General features: G+C 53.0%; 1 protein-coding gene across 1 annotated transcript in view; it reads left to right on the top strand.

Annotated features, from left to right (window-relative positions):
* Window positions 1-1,202: 1,202 nt before the first annotated feature.
* KIZ (kizuna centrosomal protein) overlaps window positions 1,203-18,638 on the top strand; it is a 29,551-nt gene continuing 12,115 nt past the window's right edge. The window contains exons 1-8 of the mRNA XM_027903481.1: window positions 1,203-1,265; window positions 4,300-4,362; window positions 4,907-5,063; window positions 6,975-7,067; window positions 10,427-10,751; window positions 11,261-11,477; window positions 15,785-15,920; window positions 16,343-16,502. Coding sequence (XP_027759282.1) covers window positions 4,334-4,362; window positions 4,907-5,063; window positions 6,975-7,067; window positions 10,427-10,751; window positions 11,261-11,477; window positions 15,785-15,920; window positions 16,343-16,502 — 1,117 coding nt within the window. The 5' untranslated portion in view covers window positions 1,203-1,265; window positions 4,300-4,333. The remainder of the gene's footprint in view (window positions 1,266-4,299; window positions 4,363-4,906; window positions 5,064-6,974; window positions 7,068-10,426; window positions 10,752-11,260; window positions 11,478-15,784; window positions 15,921-16,342; window positions 16,503-18,638) is intronic.

Below are 18,638 nucleotides of genomic sequence, written 5' to 3'. Positions count from 1 at the left end.
GCAGAGCCTGCAGCTCCAGCTGATGCTTTCATGTGGCTGTTGTTGGCCAGAAGTTCTAAGGAAGGATAATTACGATGATGATCTCACACTAATTGTACACTGATTGCTGTTCTAATTATGTTTAAGCATTTCATTGCTCTCCGCAATTTTGCCTATTGATGTAGCATTTCTCCTTAATTTCAATTACTCCCGTGGTATTTAGACTTTATTGGGGCACTGGAATTCAAACGCTAATTTGGCAACTTCCTTTCAAAGGGATTGAAGTTTTTATCTGGAAATGAAAGATGAGGGTTTTGTTTTCATTCCCAGCTGGAAATGGGAACACAGCGGGGTTGTCAGGGCTGGAGGTGTGTCATGACTTCTCCCACATGGATTTTGGGGAGGTGCCATCACCAGAGGAACACAATGGCACTCCAGAGGATGAGGAATCAGTTTTTTCGTGAAAAATACAGCATACAATAAACTGAGGGAAATCCGCCGCTGGAGGAGGGCCGTGTTACTGGAACTCCCGGATATTTTTGGAATTGGTGCTTTGCAAAGTCCCTGTTTCCCCATTTTGCGGGGACACAGATCCCCGCCTCGCCCCAGCCTTCCTCCAGCACCAGGCCAGAGGCCCGTTTGGCCCTCGCAGCCCCAGGAACAGCAACAGGTGAGGCCGCAGGTGATGCTGATGATGGGATGTGACAGCGGGAACTGACAGGTGGAACGAGCGCTCTGCATCTCAACACTCCCCGAGCCCGCGCCGGCTCCCCTGCTCCAGCAGCGCTCTCTGACCTGTTTTAGACCATTTAGGGCTGAAAGAAATGTCCCAAAAGCTTTACCCGAGCCAGAACACCTTAACCACGCCCCCCGGGCTGCTCAGGCCACGCCCCCGTCCCCATGGCAACCGCGGGGGCGGCACTTCCGGGTCCCGCGCGGGGCAGGGCGGGAGCGGCACGTGGGCAGCGGCGGAACTGCCCGGGAACAGCGGCCTCGGGAATATCGGGAATATCGGCAACAGCGGCAATTCCCGCGGCCCTGCGCTCCGCCAGCACCGGCACCCTGGACCGCTGGGGCCGCCAGCACCGGCACCGCCTCCCGGCACCAACGGCCGCCTCTCGCGCTGGCACCGCCGGCCATCCCCGGCACCGACCCACCGGCACCGCCGGGCACCGGGACCCCCGGCATCCCCGGGACCCCCGGCATCCCCGGGACCCCCGGCATCCCCGGGACCCCCGGCATCCCCGGGACCCCCGGGACCCCCGGCTCCGCAGCCTCCTCGACAGGTGAGCGGCCCCCGCGCGGGTTTCACCGCTGTTGTATCCAGCGCAGGTGACTCTGCGGAGGAAGGTGCGGCCCCTCGGGTGCGCCATGTCCCGTCCCGTCCCATCCCCGGGGGGTGCCCGCAGGGCCCGGCCGAGGCTCCGCTGGGTTCCCTGCAGCCAGCAGCGCTGATAAGGCGCGCTCGGGCAGAGATTCTCGTGCCGCGCCTTTCTCGGCTCTGAGCAGCAGTCCGTGGCGGATTTTGGGGCGCTGCAGGGGGTGGGATTCAGGGACAGGCGCCTGTCCGCGGGGATGGGGCTCAGAGTCCCCCGGAGCTCCGCGATGCTCCGGCAGTGCCCACACCGAGGGCTCTGCCCGGGGGGAACCCTCGGGATCGCTCCTGCCGTAGAGGTAGTTTTGTGTCTCACAGGGGGCTGGTGCTGGGGCTCAGACATCGGCACTGCTGTTATTTCTAACACCACCCTGAGGATGGCCCTGAGGATCCAAACTTGCACAGGTGGCTCGTGTTTTCTATGGAGCTGCTGTGCATCACTTCCCTAAGAGTCCTGTTGTGCTTGGACCGCCCTGAGACTCGTGCAGAACCCATAACAGAACCTTAACTTATGCTGCAGACTCTGTTTGCTGTATTTCACTTCCCAGTGCTGGCACTTTGCCCCCTGAGAATGCAGAGGTGCTGCGTGCTCAGGTCACCCACAGGAGGGTGGGATCCCTGTGCTGTGCAGCGTCACCAGGGGTCAGTTCTGAAGAGCCTGAGGTAACCAGGGAATTGGGGCAAGGAGTTTCTCTCCCACACTCAGTGCATCCCTGACCCTGTTGGGGTTGCTCAGCCCTTGCTATGCTGATTACTCAGCCCTTGCTCTTGGGCAGCTGCAGTGAGGAGGGCAGGGTTTGAGTGCTGTGGGCCTGGAGTAAATGAATTATGCAGTGAAGTGCTGTACTTAACTCCCTGAGTAACTGGGCAATTAGAGTAACTGGGCTCAGCTGTGGCAGCCAGGCCTCAGGTGCTTTGGGTGCTTCAGGTGCTCCAGCGTTTGCAGGAGATGTGCACAAATGCTGAGGTGTCCTAAGCACAGAGTGGGAACCAGGTAGGGCTGTTCCATTCAGGAATACCTGCTGGTGTCAGCTGTGTGAGGAAGAAGCTGCCAGACAGCCCCCTGAGGCTCCAGGCTGGTGAGGTGGGAGAGCTCTGTGCCCACCGTGCTCCTTTGGCACCAGAGTGGTGCAGAGAAAACAGCTGTGACGGTGACATTCCCCACTTGCACGGGCAGGTCACGGTGCCCACGGGCTGGGCAGTTCTCCTTGGACTTATCTCACCAGTGACTGGAGCGCTGCTGCTCCCACACTGTGGATAAGCAGCTGGAGCACAGCGAGACTCAAGCCTGGGATCTCAAAAACCAGTGAGGCACCTCAGTCCTGCTGGTGTAAGTGGGAGGTGAGGGGTCAAAGTTGCTGCAGAACCATGCCTGGGGGATGCCAGAGGTTAGAGGGGGCTTGTGGCTGGCCAGGGAATTGAATTCTGCTCCCAAATCCCGAACTAACTCTCTCTCTGTAGACTGAAGACTCAGGGTTGTTTGAAAATGAGCTGCCTGGATCCCTACAGAGCTCTGCAGTGGCTGTTTTGGCCCACTTAAGCAAAAAGTTGTTTTCTGACCGTGCCATTTTGACCTAGTGCAGAACTGCAGGTAACACTTCCAGGCAGGGGGCTTTGGTTTTCCCCCGTAAAGAAGGAACTGGTGGTGCACTGGAGTGGCCAGAACGATCCCTGGGCTTCACTTGAGCCACTGACCAAAGGAACTGTGGCAGAACCTGGGCAGGTGAATCTGCAGGGGTGTTTGGGTGGGCAGAGCTGAGCGCGGAGCCCCCCGGGCTGTGCTGGTGCCAAGCTGGGCACCCAGAGGGACTCTCTGATGCCCAGAGGGGGGTTATACAGAGGGATTCCCTCCAGGAGCCCTTCCTGGTGGATTCCTGTGCTGCCTAAATGGTTGCTGCAGACAGATGAGTGGGATGCTGAAAAACCTGGCTGGCAGGGAGGGAGCAGGCACTGGGGAGCTGAGGAACATGATGTGCCCCCTGTGGGATGGGAGGGTGGGAAGCAGGATGGCAGCCAATGGCTGTTGGCACCCACTGGCCTCCCCATCCATCGGGATATCCATGTTCTCCACTGAGGCAGCAGAATGATTTTGAGCAGTGGAAACACAGGGTGCTGAGATCTGGGTGTGCCTGGCTGGCTGCTGTGGAGGAGGGAACTGAAGGGATGAGATCCCAGGTGGAGCGTGGCTGTTACACTGTGTACAGGACATGAACCCCTGATCCTCTGCCACGATCAGATGGGGAAAATGGACACCTGGATCCCTCCGGTGGAGCAGCAGGAAAGGGTTTTCCAGCCTTTGCTCTGTGCAGGGAGACTGGGAAGAGGTGTATTTGTGTGTAGGGAGAGCCCAAATCCATGGAGAAGCGTGCCCAGGTGCATGGACAGGTGATCTTCTGCATCTGAGGTTTAATAAAATACTCAGCTGGCACCTGGAATCCGTGAGCTAGGGAAGAGCTGGGCTGCTTTGGAAGTGGTTTAGTTTGTTGATCTGTCCCTGTGAGAGGTTCTAGGGAGTTGTCCTGGGAACAAGTCCAGCCGAGTATTTCCTGCATGGAAAGGGGTCTGCTGTGGGGTTGTATGGGGGAGGAAGGGAGGGGTGAGTTCAAGAACTGCTCATCTCAGGGTCCAGAGCCCTTCCTGGGGCTCCAAAAGGCAGCTGTGGCCAGGCAGGGCCTCTGGCTGTTTGGTGGCTCCCATGTGGATGTTCAGGCCTCTCTTCCCTTTACAGCAACCCCATTCCAGTGAGGAACAAAGGGAGATGGGAAAGCTTTGAGGTGTCTGCTTTGTGCTAAGCTGGGCTGGCAGATCGGTGTGTAACTCCCAGCAGAGCTGAGCTCTCTGCTTACCAGGGGCTGTGCTCTACAAAACGCTTCAGTTCTGGCACTTTGGACACTTTAAACAGTGAAATGTTTTTATCTTACTCTGTGTTGTTTGTTTTCTTGCAGTGAAGCCAAAAGGCTGGAATTAGAAAGGCAGCTGATGGAACACACAATGGCTGATCCATACCTGTAAGCCTATTTAAAATGTCCTTGGAGGTTATTTTGTTTTAAAAAGATGGCCCTGGCTCCCATTTCCCCGCGTTGGCAGGAACGCTGTGTGGCTGCCCTGGTACCAGATAAGGGGATGTGAAAGGGAATGTGGTTGGTAGGTGGGTGAGAACTGGGTTAGATGGATTTTCAGCACCTGTTTTGGTGGCACCATGGATTCAGGCAGCTGTGAAAGCTCAGGCTGGCTGTGGCTGCTCGTGGGGCTTCCAGAACACACGTTCCTCCAGGTGCAGTTTTCATTGTGATTCACCGTGATACAAGAACACAACCCCCATAAAACACACGTACATGGGGTTTTTAATACATTTACCCTTTGGAACACCAGAGAGCCCTGTGTGAGCTGTAGGGAGTGGCACACCTGTGTGTATACCTGCAGAAGAACGTGTGTTTTGGGGGCCCGGGGGCAGCTCCCCTGTCAGTGTTACTGTGGTGAGGAGCAGTGACTGCAGCAGATGCCTCTGTGTTCTTGTTGCGCTCTCTCAGTCCGGTTTGTCCTTCCCCCCAGGGTGCAGGTGCAGTCCCTGGAGCTGCAGGAGCGCCTGGCAGCCGTATCCCAGCGCCAGCAGTCGGCTCTGCGGCGGAACCGCTCCTACCGCCGGGAATTCCGCCGGCTGCAGGAGCACATGGAAACCACAGGTTTGGAGATGATTCGGAAGATGGAAGTAACTTTCTATAAGACTTGATACATTCGTTAGTGTTTGCTGCTGTTGTACCAGTAAAGAGATTTCTGTGTGTCCCGCTGCTTGAGGCAAATGGATCAGGATCCCTCTTTCAGGTCATAGGACAGACGGGATCTGAAGCACTTCAGATTGAACAGACTGCTATAAAAAAGGTCAAGCCCTGAGGACTTCTTAAAAATGTTATTATTATTATCATATTGTCTTGCTATTCCCCAACAAACAATTTGGGATGTGGCAAAGTGGTATGGTACGGTGGTGATTTCAGATTTTTAAAAACGAAACTGCCATTTGTGCTCTTGCCACTGATAACATGGAGCCAGGTTGGGGGGGAGCGCAGTCTGGGAGGGAAATGAGCGGTGGCATCCTTCAGAAACAGTTAGCTGTGTTTATTCCTCACACAACAGGAACCCAGGTAGTGCCTGTTTGCATCTTTTCCCGACTGTAGTGAACCCAGAGTTCAGACTGTCTGTGGAGAGGGTGTGATTCCCCTCCCTCGGATTTTTACTTGTTATTTGAAGCAGAGCAGGAAGAGCTGTGCTGTGGTCCCAGCTTTGCCCTGCTGTTTTCAAGGATTTTTATTTTCCTCAGCAGCCCCAGTGCCCACCAGTTTGACCAGTGGCAGGTTGTGGTGGTTCTGACACCCTGGTGTGAGTCCCAGTCAGGCCAGGGGTCGATCTGCACGTAGGGTTTTGTTCAGTCCTTCCATTTTGATGTTCCTGTGCCATCCATTTCATCTTTGCCAAGTTAGAGTTATTTTTCTGAGCTACTGAACAAATGACACCTCCTCCATGCTAGTTATGAAAAGCAGAAGAGTTATGGAGCATGTAATCATTTAATCTATCGTGGGAGTACACAGAAATTATGACTGTTTTCTCTTTTTTTTTTTTTTTTCCATAGAGAATGCCCTTTAGGAATGCTTTATCACAACTCTGGGCACATTTATTATGTGGCTGTAGCTCACAAAACTTCTTTTGTTTCTGAAGGATGCACTTTTGTTCCCTGTGTTTGCCTGCAGTTTGGCCAGTAATTTTTAGGAGTACAAATAAATTCACTTAAGCTTTCAAGAAAATTTGGGAGTTACATTTGAGCTTCTTCTGAGCATCCCTAATTCTCACACGGTGAGGTTTTGTTTCTTAAAATTCCCCGTTTACGCTTTCCTGAGCAGCCTCTTCCCCGGGAGCTGAACGCACCACTGGAGCGAAGGGCAGGGCTGGGCAAGTGAATTGTGTTGAGGATTTGTTTCCATGCCTGTTACCTGCTGCGGAACAGAACAGCTGCTGAAGTGCTTTCAGGCTGCCCTGACGTGCTTGTTGGGGTTTGCAGTTAGGAACAAACAGGATTAATTGCAGGTGCTGCCCGTGCTGTGCTCCGAGCGCGTCACCGCTGCTCCACTGAACTCTGGAGTGGGGAGAGCCGGGCCTGGAGGAGCAGACAGGGGGCCTGTCCCGCTGGGCTGCTCTCTGGAACAGCTGCCCTGCATCCTCCCTGGAAGGGCTCAGCCAGTGGCAGGGTGGGGACAGACATTCTGAAGCTGTTTCATCCGCTGTCTGGGCACACGGCAGCAGTGATTCAGTGTTACAGCTGACAGCTGGGATGCAGTCAGTTTGAGTCAGCGAGTTATTGCCGCTCTGGAGGATCCTAAATTGCAAAGGAATAAATGTGCTTGAAAGCCCTGCAGCAGGCTGTGTACGGGCCACGCTGCTTGGGCAGGGGAGCAGAGAAATGAGCACAAAATGGGATCTCTGGCTTTTTAAATGTAGCCTGAGTGAAAAAAGGCTGCAAGGACTTCACATTTAAAGGTGCACAGTTTGCAAAGTAATATCTGTTGGTTTGGGGTGGGGGGTGTGTGGGTTTTGGCCTCCAGTTTTGTGTGACGGATTTGTTCCCATTTAGGCATGGTATGGAAGGGAAATTAAAAGCCTGTTATCCCTTCAAGAGGGCAGCTTGTCAGCAGGAGGTGACAAGGAGGAAGGATCCAGCGAGCAGGTAATGGGGGGGAATGGGCTTTATTCCAGAGCTGTGCACGGAGGAGCAGGCAGTGCTTTCTGTGGGGGCTTTGGTCCCGGCGTGTGCAGCGTGGAACGGTGTTTAGGGAGTCACCTGGCTAAAAAGTGCAGTTATTGCAACCAAAGAGCTGGAATTTAAAAACAAACCACGCTGATTGTTTATGCACATCCTGTTGGGGTTTATAACTCCCGTGCTGGATGGTGTGCAAATGGTGGTGAGCGAGGGGGGCTGTTCCTGATGAGGGGTGTTTGTGGAAATGCAGCGGTGGATCCGTGCGGTGTGCTCGTAATCCTGTGGGTTTTGACCTTTCCTCAGAAGGAGCAGAAGGAGATTGCATATCTAAGGAACAGACAAAAAGACTGACAAGGAATACTTAAATATCTGTTGCCATATATCTGCAGTAATGCAGGCTCCTAATCCCTCCTCCTATCTCCATATAAATGATACAGTTCAAGACCAGAGCTGTTTCCTCCACTAAAAAGCAGCAAAGCTCTTTTAGATGAAATGTCTAAAAACATCTTGTAATAACTTGGAGCATGCTGGCAAGAGTAGTCACTTGTGACTGTGTGTGGAAGCCCCTCAGCCAGGCGGCGCCGGGATAGGCAGGACGGGAGCATCTCTCCATTATCCCGAGGAGCCGGCAGCGCGTCCCTCAGGCTGCAGCATTCATTAAGGGGAGCTTACTGGGCTGAAAGCTGGGAACAGATGATAACGGGATATGATTTTCATATTTAATGCATTCCTTGGAAGAGTGTGTGTGCTGCAGATTGATAGAAGAATCAACTGCTACTTTACTAAAAGACTTTCTAGTTTGCCCTATAGCTACCGATGGAATCATTCAGCCAAGAAATTAACTTTTTCCCCTTTTACCTGCTTTATGTATCTGCTAAGCAGGCTGCTGGCTGCCAGGGAATGTTATTATGCAGTTAAATGTTTGGTATTTAAGACTCTTATCAGAAAAGAAACAGAGGCCACACTATTTTGTTTTTATAGTAGGAGGAAGGTTTTTGGTTTCCTTTCTTCAGTGCATTAGCAGTGGTTAATCTGAGTTTATAGGAAGTTTTCCCCATAGATTAAAAAGTTAAAAACCTTGAATTTAGAGCATTCTTTAAACTGTAATATACAAAGCAATGAACCCGAGCAGCCTTGACCTATATAGGCCAGGCCTCCAGCAGGGTGGGAATTGTGGTTGGAATGGGGAGGTGTGGGGAAAGACAAGTTTATTTTGGAATGCTGGGTTGCTCAGTTAGAGCAGGTGGCGTGGGAGCTGGGATTTCTAACCCATGGAAAAGTTACCACGAGTACTAGAACATCAGAGGCTCATGCTGTGACTGGGGATATCCAGGATATAGATCACAGACCTGGTTCCACGTACCAGCACTGCAATTGTGGTGGCTTCCTTCAGGCTGGTTGGGATCCAGGGTCCGTGTGAGGAGCCCATCACTGACACATCCTGGCGACTAAGGACAATCCTAGAAATGGTCTTCCAGTGATGGTCAGTGTCCCAATGGCCTGAACACCATCAGGAATACCTGGTACACCTTTGAGATGTGGGATATGCACCCTTCTGGGGTCCCAATTTTCGTGGGAGTCCTTAAGCTCAGGAGTCCCATACTGAGGAGGTCCATCCCAGCTGGCAGAGCTCCTGGAACCTTTGTGCTATGAGGTCTGGCTTTTTCAGCTTGGAAGCACTTCCTTGAAGCCTTCTGAAGATGCTGGACTCGTGCAGGCTGGCACTGCTGTGTCTGTTGGCTGTGGGTGCCTCCCAGGAACACCCGTGGGTGGCAGAGCCCCCTTCCCTGGGAAAGGGACATTCCCAGGTGAGGGAGCGCCTGGCAGGGACAACCCTCTCACTGCACCTGCCCTCCAGAGCTCTCACCTGGTTGTCTGCTGCCAGGGCACACTGGGCCCTTCTGTCAGCCCTAGTGGAATGGCTTTTCTTATCTCTGAATACTTTAATGCTCATCAGAGAGGTGGGCTTTGTTCCTGGAGGATGGTGGGAAGCCTGACCTCCAAACCAGGCAGGGACTGAAGGTGTGTTCATGCAGAGACTTTGTTCAGCTCCCAGCTGGGATGACCTGAGGTTCAGCCATTTGGTGGCTGTTTTGGGCCAGACACCTCCAGGTTTGCAACTGTTCTGCTGGTAAAAGCAGTGCCTGGACCAACCTAATCTGTCACGTTTCTGCTCTGAGGAAGCAAAGGTGCTGAAGGGATGATTATTTTCCTGCAGTCCGAGAGAAGCTCGTTAGGGATGTGTCTGCTGTGACTGCCAAGAGCTTGTGCCTGTTTGAATTCCATTTGTTTTGGAACACTGCATCCAGGAGCTGCCAAAGCCATGCAGGACTGGCAGGAGGCATTTGAAAGCACCAGCTAATTAATTAGGAGGAACCTGAGAGCAGTGGTGATGGAATAAGCTGTGAACTTAATCCGAGTAGCAAACCTTTGCTGCTTCTTAAAATAACTTCATGGCTTTTTGTTCTGCTTCTTGTTACGTGGAATTTGAGCTTTTTTAAGGAACCTTGGTCACAGAGCAGACAAGATGCCTTTGTTTCCTTTCAGCTGGGCTCGGCAGCTGACTTTGTGTGGGAGGGAGAGGTCAGGCACTGAAAGAGGGGAGAGGTGTGGAGGTGACTGTAAATTGTCCTGCTGGGATTTGGGGCTGGAAAGGAAGCCCTGCTTAGTGTGAACAATGGCATTACGATGGCTAATTTTGGCTTTGCATAAACTGGTGGTGACCCTGCAGTAGTGGTGGTGACAGTAGCCACTCCTCCTAAATTGTCCTGATTGAGTAGGTTTGCAAAGAAAAAAAGGCAAGTGCTAAAACACTGGCATTTAGCAGCAGAGTGGTTGTGCTCCTGGACCTGTTTTTTTGTGCAAGTTTAACAGTTTTTGGAGGAAAGTGCCATTGAGAATGTGCCTGGTGGGTGCCCCAGGAGGGAAAGGCAGTGCCCCTGCCGTGGTGTGAGCTGAGGAGCTGGCCTTGCTCTGTGCTGTGGTCTGACAGCCAGGCAGGAGCAGAAGGCATCTTCAGGGTTTGACTCTTTGTAAAAACCAGTCCCTGTTTAGGTGGGTTTGAGTCCTTTGTGTGCTTGGGCCCCCTTTGGTGGGTTGGGGGTGCAGTGAGCCTCTGCCACAGGTTGTTGTAGCTCACTTGAGGTCTGGGCCCTCATTTTCACGCTGGGATGCACGGGATGCATGCCAAGGGATTGTGTAACATTAATGCTGTGGCAAACACTTGAATGCTGTGATGATTTTTCTCTCCAGAAACCAATCTGCCATCCTCTAGAAGCTCCACTTGCAGCAGTGTCCCTCAACCCCGTCCCACTTGTGTGTTCCAGGTGCCACAGGCTGCAAGACAGGCAGGGATTGGCACCGAGACAGCTGTGCCAAGAGAACAGCACCATCCAGCAACAGCCTTCCTGGGCTGCCCCACTCCAGCTGTGTCAGCCTCAGGAGCTCTGGGAATGAAGCAGGAACCCCCCCAGCCCCCATCCCCTGAGGGACTGGGTGCCGAGAGCCAGAGCGCTGGTGGAGAGGCTGAGGGAGCAGCGGGACACGGGGACCTGGCTGCCAGTGAGGAGGGCTCTCAGCAGCTCATCTCCTCAGCTCCTGATCCCACACCAGCCACCCCCAAGGAGGGAGAGCTGCAGGGAAGTGTTCCAGGTATGGCAGCGAGAGCAGGCGAGGAACTGCAGAGTCTCAGAGCCTCCAGATGTGTGTTCTGCTGCAAGCTTTGAACACTGGGAACGATTGGAGCCTCTTGGGCTGCACTCTTTTGCCCTGAGAAAAGCTTTTTCCAGCTTCTCTGATTGCTCCTCCAGATCTGATCTGGTCTCATAGCTGGCCTCTGTGCCAGGGTGGTTTTTGAGGGGTGCCAGGTTTGTTCCCAAACCCCAAAGGCTGGAGCCTCCCCAGACTCCCCCTTGTGAGAGGAGTGTGGAAGGACACGGGGCTGTGGGCAGGAAAACCCCCAGCCAAGGGAAACAGAGGGATGGATGGATGGATGGATGGATGGATGGATGCTCACACACACACATGTGAAGGGACAAGGATGAACACAAAGTGTGTGTAACCTTGGTTTCGTTTCTTACACTAGGATACAGTCCTTGGTCCTGCTGATGTTTTTGGAAGAATAACGAATTCCTCTTACTTTTTTTAATTTATTATTGCAGGATCCAAGTCTGTCCCGAGTAAGTGGTGGGCTGGTACGGAGGAGAGCAGTGCAGAGCTCCCGGTGTCCCGCAGTGCAGAGGAGGGGGTGACGCCCAGCACGCCCAGCGCGCAGCAGGAGCGGGACGGGCATGCCCAGGCTGTGGAGGGCTCCCCACTGCCCCCACTGAGCTGTACCCCAGCACAGGAGGAGCCCTCAGACAGCTCAGCACTAGACAGGTATGGCCTTCCCTGTTTTCTCTCTGCTCACTCGCTGTCCCTGCTCCAGGGGCTGCAGATCAGCCGGGCTGGTCAGGGCACTGAATTCCACGCAGGTGGGCCAAGTTCTCACCTGTCCTGCAGGACTTTGTACCTGTGCTGGGGGTTCAGTGGCTCGGGTACCTCCCTCTGATCAGAGCTGGCCGAGTGAAGGGTGTTTTGTTAAAATGCAGTGACTGTTCTTTAAATGTACACAAATTTTACCCCGGTGGCTCTGCATGGCAAGGACCTGTCACTTTACTGAACAGCCTATTTTGTGTGAACTAGAGCTTCCAGTTGGTTCAATCTTTTGACCATTTGTCTGGAAAGAGAAAAAGAGCAAGGACAGTGCAGTGCAGCCCCACAGCATGTCCTCTGGTGCCGTGTGACATCAGTGGGGTTGTGTGGCCAGGGACGGCAGTGCCAGAACAGTGGCTGTGACGTCAATCACAGCCGGATTTTCGGCCTTGCAACGCCCTCATGAGACAGGGAAGTGCATCCCCATCCCAGCAGGGCAGTGCCCACTGTGAGATGGTCCCTGGGGCTGGCCCAGGTCCCCTCCCCGTGTCCTGTGCCAACCACCCAACCCCTTCTCAGGCCCCCACTGGGGTTTTTGTGGGACATCGGGCAGTGACCACGTACAGAGGAAAGCAGTGCTTTTACCCCAGGGAACAGGGCTAAAGTGCTCCTGGGGAATGAATTCTCCTGCCACTTGGCTGAGTTTGTCCATCTTGGTGGTTTGCAGCTTTCCAACCTGTTCAGTGCATTTACTCCCCCAGCATTCCCAGCCGTGTGGTGTTGGTGCTGACGTCAGGATTGGTTGGAGTGTTAATAGGTGACAGCCGAGCAGAAACAGACACTTCTGTAACTTTATCATTTCACATTTGCATCGGGCTGTTGCTTGCTGTGGAAACATCACCTAATTTACATGTAAATAGCTTTTACCCAGTGTTTCCTTTGTATCACACCTGTTAATCACAGCAGTGCCCGGTCTGTGCCAGAGGACTGGGAGCTGCGCACGGGCAGTTTAACCCTGTGTTCCCTCCCTGGGGAGGCCTCACTGTTCCGTGGCTGATGAGAGGTCGTGCAGCTCCCTCAGAGCCCAGGGAAATCACACACAAGGTTCCACCACTCTGTCCCCGGGGTGTGGCTGAAGGCTCCGAGGGTTCCTCCCTGAAAGCTGCCCTTTCTCGAGGCCGGAGGAGTGGGGTCACCACTGCTGGCTGTTTCTGCAGCAAAGATACAGAATTTAATTTGTTTTACCTGAAAATTGAAAGGCAGATAAACTGGCAGGGAGTGGAGGATCTTGTGGAGGGAGGGGCAGTAGCTCCCTTGTTGTGCTTGTGACCGGGTGGGCTTTCCAAGGCACCCAAAATTCAGTGTGCACCCTCGAGCCTTGCAGAATAATCACTGAGCTAAAGAACTTGTGGAAAAGCTTCCAAGTGATTAGTACATGAATTTCAATTGTACAAGTGTCACAGACTATGAGAATGCAGCTTTCTGTGGTCAGAGTGCATCGTGCCACAGATTCAAACAGCAGTAATTCCAGCCCCTGTGGTTTTCTCCTGTGAAATTCCTCCACTGGCTGAAGAAACGTGTCAAGCTCTGTGCATTTGTTGTCTTAAGTCAAAATACCTGTGACCTGGGCTCTCCCCCTGCAGCAGTGTTGTCACTGTGGCATCCAGAGGAAGCACCGTTCCCTCTCCTGGTGCACTTTTGGGGAATTATCTGAAAGGGGTACAGGGGATGGCCTTGAAGGGAGCAGAGACCACGGCTGACTGCAGATACAAAACAGAATCCTGGTTGTGTGCCAGGAGCTCACAGGTTTTCGTCTCTGAAGCAAACACCTCTCCTGTCTTACTGCAGCGATGCCAGTTTTTAAGGAGTTTTGGTTTTTTTTTCCCCACCATTAAGAGTTGGCAGGTCATGTGTTACCTCAGGATGAGTTCAGCCTCATTTCCAGGTGCCTCCCCAGTTACAGGAGTGGTTGTCCTGACAAGATCTGGATGTTTTCACAAGCAGACCCACGTGAGCCCAGGGGGTTTTTGTTTTCTGATGTTCAGCCTCCACCATGTGGGGGCTTGTGAAGGCACCAGGACTCCAAGGGGAAAGGCTCTGTGTCCTCTTACCATTCCTTCCAGCATCCAGCCCTTTCTTTGAGGCTTAAACCCGGGGAGGGGGGAGAGGGTCTCTGAGAATTAGTGTGGAGAAAGATGATGACTATTTTAAGGCCTGTGCTGAGGGGGTGGAAAAAGGCAGAGCTTATGCCAGTGCTGCTTCAGCTGCATTGAGGAGGACTTAGCACAGATGGATTGTGCATTACAAAATGTAACACATAATTCAAGCTGTCAGCTTAATCAGACTGTTTCCAGGAAGCAACCTGTAAAAGAGAAGGACCTCTTGTTTGCTGACCTCTGATCCGTAGCCTGCTGCAGATTGTCATACATTTTGTTTTTCTTTATGTTGGTGTCCCTTCCTTCCCCTTCCCTTTTTATTATTGTATCCCTCTCGAGTGGCACCCTGGAAGGACCACCCAGCGGGAGGAAAACAATGGGAAAGGAGCCTGCCGCTGGAATACAGGGTTTGTAAGGCTGGGGGAAAAGAGAAAGCACTGTTTAACTGCCTATGTGATCCCCCGGGCATTGTTTTGCTTATTAAATGTCTAGGAAACTCGGCTAAAGGCACGGCAGCTCCCGCTTAATTGTTCACTGTTGCCCAACACTGGGAGGGAAAGCACAACTTTGGGTACAGCTCGACACCAGGGCAAGAAGGAGGCGGGTTTTTGTGCTCAGAGCCCCTCACCAGGGGCAGTGCCAGCCGGGGTTAACTGTGGAAACGTGTCAGCTCCTGCACACGGGGGAGAGAAATAAAACTCCCCGTGCCCCAGCTGGGGTGTTCATCGCTGGTGGGGGGAGACCTGGGCCGGGAGCCCCACAAAGCGGCAGCCGGGGCCCTGAATAGCCATTTACACCCCCTGTTCCAGGATTAGCCGCTGCATTGTTTCAGTCGATAAGTCCTCATTTGCATCATTATAGAGGTGCAGCCTCATCAAAACCCCTCTGAGGTCCCCGGGCTGTCCCCATACCTGTAGGTGGTCACCAGATTTGTTCTGATTGTGGAGGTGAAGGAATTAAACTGCTCTGCACAGGGGTAATTTCCATGTGGCATCCCAGCCCGGGCTCATTTTTCTGATGGTTTGTTTGCTCGTGTGCCTTTTTTTTTTTTTTTTTTTTTTTCCTTTCCCTTCCTACACAGCTCAGGCAGTGTGGTTTTGCTGTTTGCTCTGAAAAGCTCAGACGAGGATGTGTTTTTTCCAAGGACTGCGATGGGAATGCATCTGCAATACCTGTGCACCTCGGGGGGCTCCAAACCCTCTTTGTCCATCCTGGGATGCTGGCAGGGCAACGCAGTAACTCCAGAGACTTCTCAGGCAGTCACTCCTGTGATCTGCAATGCCAGGCCTGGGCATGTACAGACAGGCAATATGATTTTGAGCAGCAATTTTATTTTTCTGCCAGGCAGAAGATGCCCGTGGCCTTTAAAAACAGCAAAGTGCAGTTATCCAAAGTGTTTGTTTTTTTTTTTTTTTTTTTCCCAGTGCATATACCACAAGGACAAGCAAGAATTGGTTGTGTTTTTTTCAGTCTCTTTAACACGGGAATGAGAACAATTTCCATTCTGTCCTTGCTCAGCTCCTGTCTAGCCCTCCCTCCCGGTGCAGGCTCTGCGGTGCTCAAGTGCTGGCAGGATCGGGGCACTCTGAGCGCTGAAGGAGGGGCTCTCTGCCCATACCTGGCTCTGCTGCCCAGGCTGATACGCCTGCCAGCACTAATACCTTGTTGTGTCTCCTGAATGGTTTCTTAGGGACAAACACTTGTGGAGTTAATTGGAATTCACTCCTCTGTGAAACTTCACCGGAGCAACTGGAAAAACAAACGTCTTTAGCAAACAAGGTCGCAGTACTGAGGTTTTCTAGGTTAAAAGACAAGCCTGGGGTGGTGGGTGCTCAGCTGTGCCCTAGGGAGGGAGGGAGGCCTCAGGGCTGGGATAGGGATGCAGGAAGGGTGAGGTGTGTCTGGATCCTGAGCCTCAGGACAGGGACAGACATCGTGACCATGGTCACCCCTGCCCGACTTCCACATGTTTGCAGAAGTCACAAGTGGCTTCTTACAGTTTCCCCTTTAAATACTGCTTTTCAGTTCAAAAATGCTCAGTGACAAACATGTGATGGCTTTTGTCCAGACTGATGGGTGTCATGTGCACGGGGGGTCCCCGGCTTTGTTCCTCAGGGACACGGACGTGCTGCAGAGTCACCTGAGCCACCATTCCCTGCTCCTGGAACAGCACCGGGCTCAGGCCCTGGAGGGAGTGTCGGAGACGTCTGACAGCCTGCTGGCTTGGGGTGAGGAGGCACAGGACAGCCAGGTGAGCACCCACAATTTATAATACGTGTTTTTGGCCCGTGGTGGTGACTTCTTTCTCTGAGGGCTTTTGGGTGTTCTGGGAGCCCCACTGGGTGGTGGTGCTGCACAGCTGGGCTGCAGGGGAAGGTGCAGAAAGGGCCCTTTGAGCTCCTGGTGCACAAATAGAGCTGTTGAGTCTGTCAGCTCCATCCCTGTCAGCACCTCTGGTCTGTGGAAGGTTAATGATGACCAGCAGCAGGTCTGCCTTCTTTGTCTCTGATCACTGAACTCTGTCTGTCTTCTGTTCTAACTCCTTGTCAGATCAATGAACAGGGAGCAGACAGCAGATCTCCCTGGGAAGTACAGATGAACCTGAAGGTGTGTCGGGAAACGCTCCATGTGGAGAATAACGGGCTGGGGCCATTTCTGTTTTTAATGCTGCAGGCTCTGCCAGTGCTGAGAGAGACCCTTCCAGGAGAGCGTGGGGATGGGTCACCTGTCCAGGGTGAGGAGTCATCCTGCAGTTTGCCATCGATCCTGACAGATGACAGGGAAGAGGAGCGGGCGGAACGCACTGCCCGGCTCACCGGCACGGGAGAACCAGGTAAGGGGGGGTCTCTGGTCCAGATTCCTGCTCTGGACATGGCTGTGTTCTGCCCAAATCTACAGGGGGCTGTGCTATAGCCATTGACAAATTGATGTGGGTTTGTAGCAGATTTGAGGGATTTTCCTAAGTATCTCAGTATTACTTGTTGTTCTGCTTACTTCCCAAAATTAGCGATACCTGTGATGGTGGGACTTTCTTTGGGAGTTAAAAAGCCAAGCCTTGTGTCCTGTAAAACACATCTGTGGGTGTGCACGTGTTTACAAAGCATCTCCTGTTTAGAAACTGGAGGTTGAATTTGATGCCTTGTGTTACTAAGCCAGGCTGCAGAAGGACTGACCAAAACCAAAAGGGTTCCTGGTGGGGGAAGTGTGCGGGGCTGTTTCCCAGCTCAGGAGGTGAAGGTGTCTGGGAATCCAGGTAATTTCTGTAGCTAAGGAAGGAATATATCAGCCCAGTGGCCGCAGCTCGCTCACTCTGACTCCGAGCATCCCTTCCATCCGAGGCTGGGCACAGACAGGCAGTCAGGCTGCCCTGCCCTTTACACAGCAAATGCAAACACGCTGCTTCAGGTCTCCTAAATTCATCCAACTGTTATTTGCAGAGGTGGCACAGACTTAGATTTAAGCTGATTTCCACGGTGGGTGTGATCCCCAGTGCAGCTGCTGGACAGGAGTGTGGCATTGCTGCGGGTTTGTTGTTTCCCGAATCCCGTCGGGTCTCCAGTTCTTTAAGATGTTTGGCTGGCTTGTCCTTGTCTGGGGAAGCACCAGGCGAGCTCCCAGTGGGCGCTACTTTTAAGAGCAGTAATGGATAGTTCAGATCAATAAACAAGAGATAACAAAAGTGAGAAATTAAAGGGAGCTGGGCTTAAAGGCAGCCAGCCCAGTCTGATCGCCGGCGCTTTGAAATGGTTCTGTCGCGGCGCGTTCACATCCAGGAGTCACACGCTTGTGTGAAGATGAGAGCGGGGAGGAAAGCGCAGTGGGAAGGATTCCTGTTGCAGGTAGAAGGGGTGGCAGCATGTTAACCTGGAGCCCAGCAGTCAGCTGGGTTATGGAGTCAGAGCGTGGGGGTTTGGTGCTGCAGGGCCGCTCACAGGGGGTGAGTTCAGGCACTGCTCACTGAGCACAAAGATGAAACGTCAGACCAGGCAGTCCAGCTCACCTTGGCACAAAGCGAGGGGGAGAAGAACAGGGCCTGTTTAATTCCTTGTAATCATGTAGCACGCTCAGACCATGTGGATATCTGGTCACTGAGCCTTTTGGGGCCGGTGTCGGTGTCACAGGGGTCAGTCTCCGTGGGGAAGATCCAGGAATTATTAGGCAAACTACACATGTTCTTGGTTTGATTGTCTCCTCGAGGGATTGACTGTGGATCATTAGAACAAGTGTGGGGCAGAGCCCTGCTGGCTGGGAGCGGTCCCTGTGCCTGGAACCCCAGGGGGCTGTTCCGTGTCAGTCAGGCAAGAGCCACGTCCTGGTGATCATCCCCCTTCCTGACCTCTCTCACAGAGCAGGCAGCAAACATAGATGCTTCCTTTGTGTCAAAATGGCAATAAACTCCTTAACCAAGCCCAGTAACTCCAGTTTAAATCCAGCCCTGCCGAGGGTGCTGTACTGGCTGCTCTGCAGCCACGCTGTCCCCGGGAACGAGGCTTCTCACACCTCACTTGAAAGCCAAGCTGCTCCTTTCAGACACGATTCATCTTCAGCCCGTGATCTTCTCCGGGCTCCTTGTTCTGCTCCCGCTCCTCCCTGCCAGCCGGCTGCTCTTTCCTTTTTATCAGCATTATTTGCTGTGGCCCCAGAGCTCTGAAGTTTTCTGTGCCTCAAACAGAAGCTGCATCTCTGCGAGGCGGCTTTTGGGCTCGAGCAGCTCATTCCAGGCTTTTAGTTGAGCTGATACTTGATGTCCATCCATACAAGATTATTTTGCTGTGCAGCTTTTTTCTGTGCTTAAGGGATACAGGTTTTGGTGTTGGGGTTGGGTTTTTTTTTCAGTATTTGCTGAGTTCTTGAAGCTTTGGTGTGAAACACCAGAAGCCTTCTGAGGCTTTGGGGTTTGATGGGCTTTGCTGTGAGAGGCGTGTGGATGCACTGCCAAGGATGGCACTTTAGGAATGCTTCTGGGGTT

The sequence above is a fragment of the Empidonax traillii genome, unplaced genomic scaffold (genome assembly GCF_003031625.1).
Source record: "Empidonax traillii isolate 1590-97213 ecotype Southwest subspecies unplaced genomic scaffold, ASM303162v1 scaffold970:size295518, whole genome shotgun sequence".
NCBI lineage: Eukaryota > Metazoa > Chordata > Aves > Passeriformes > Tyrannidae > Empidonax > Empidonax traillii.
The sequence above is the reverse complement of the archived record's forward strand: the minus strand, read 5'-3'. Positions and strand labels throughout refer to the sequence as shown.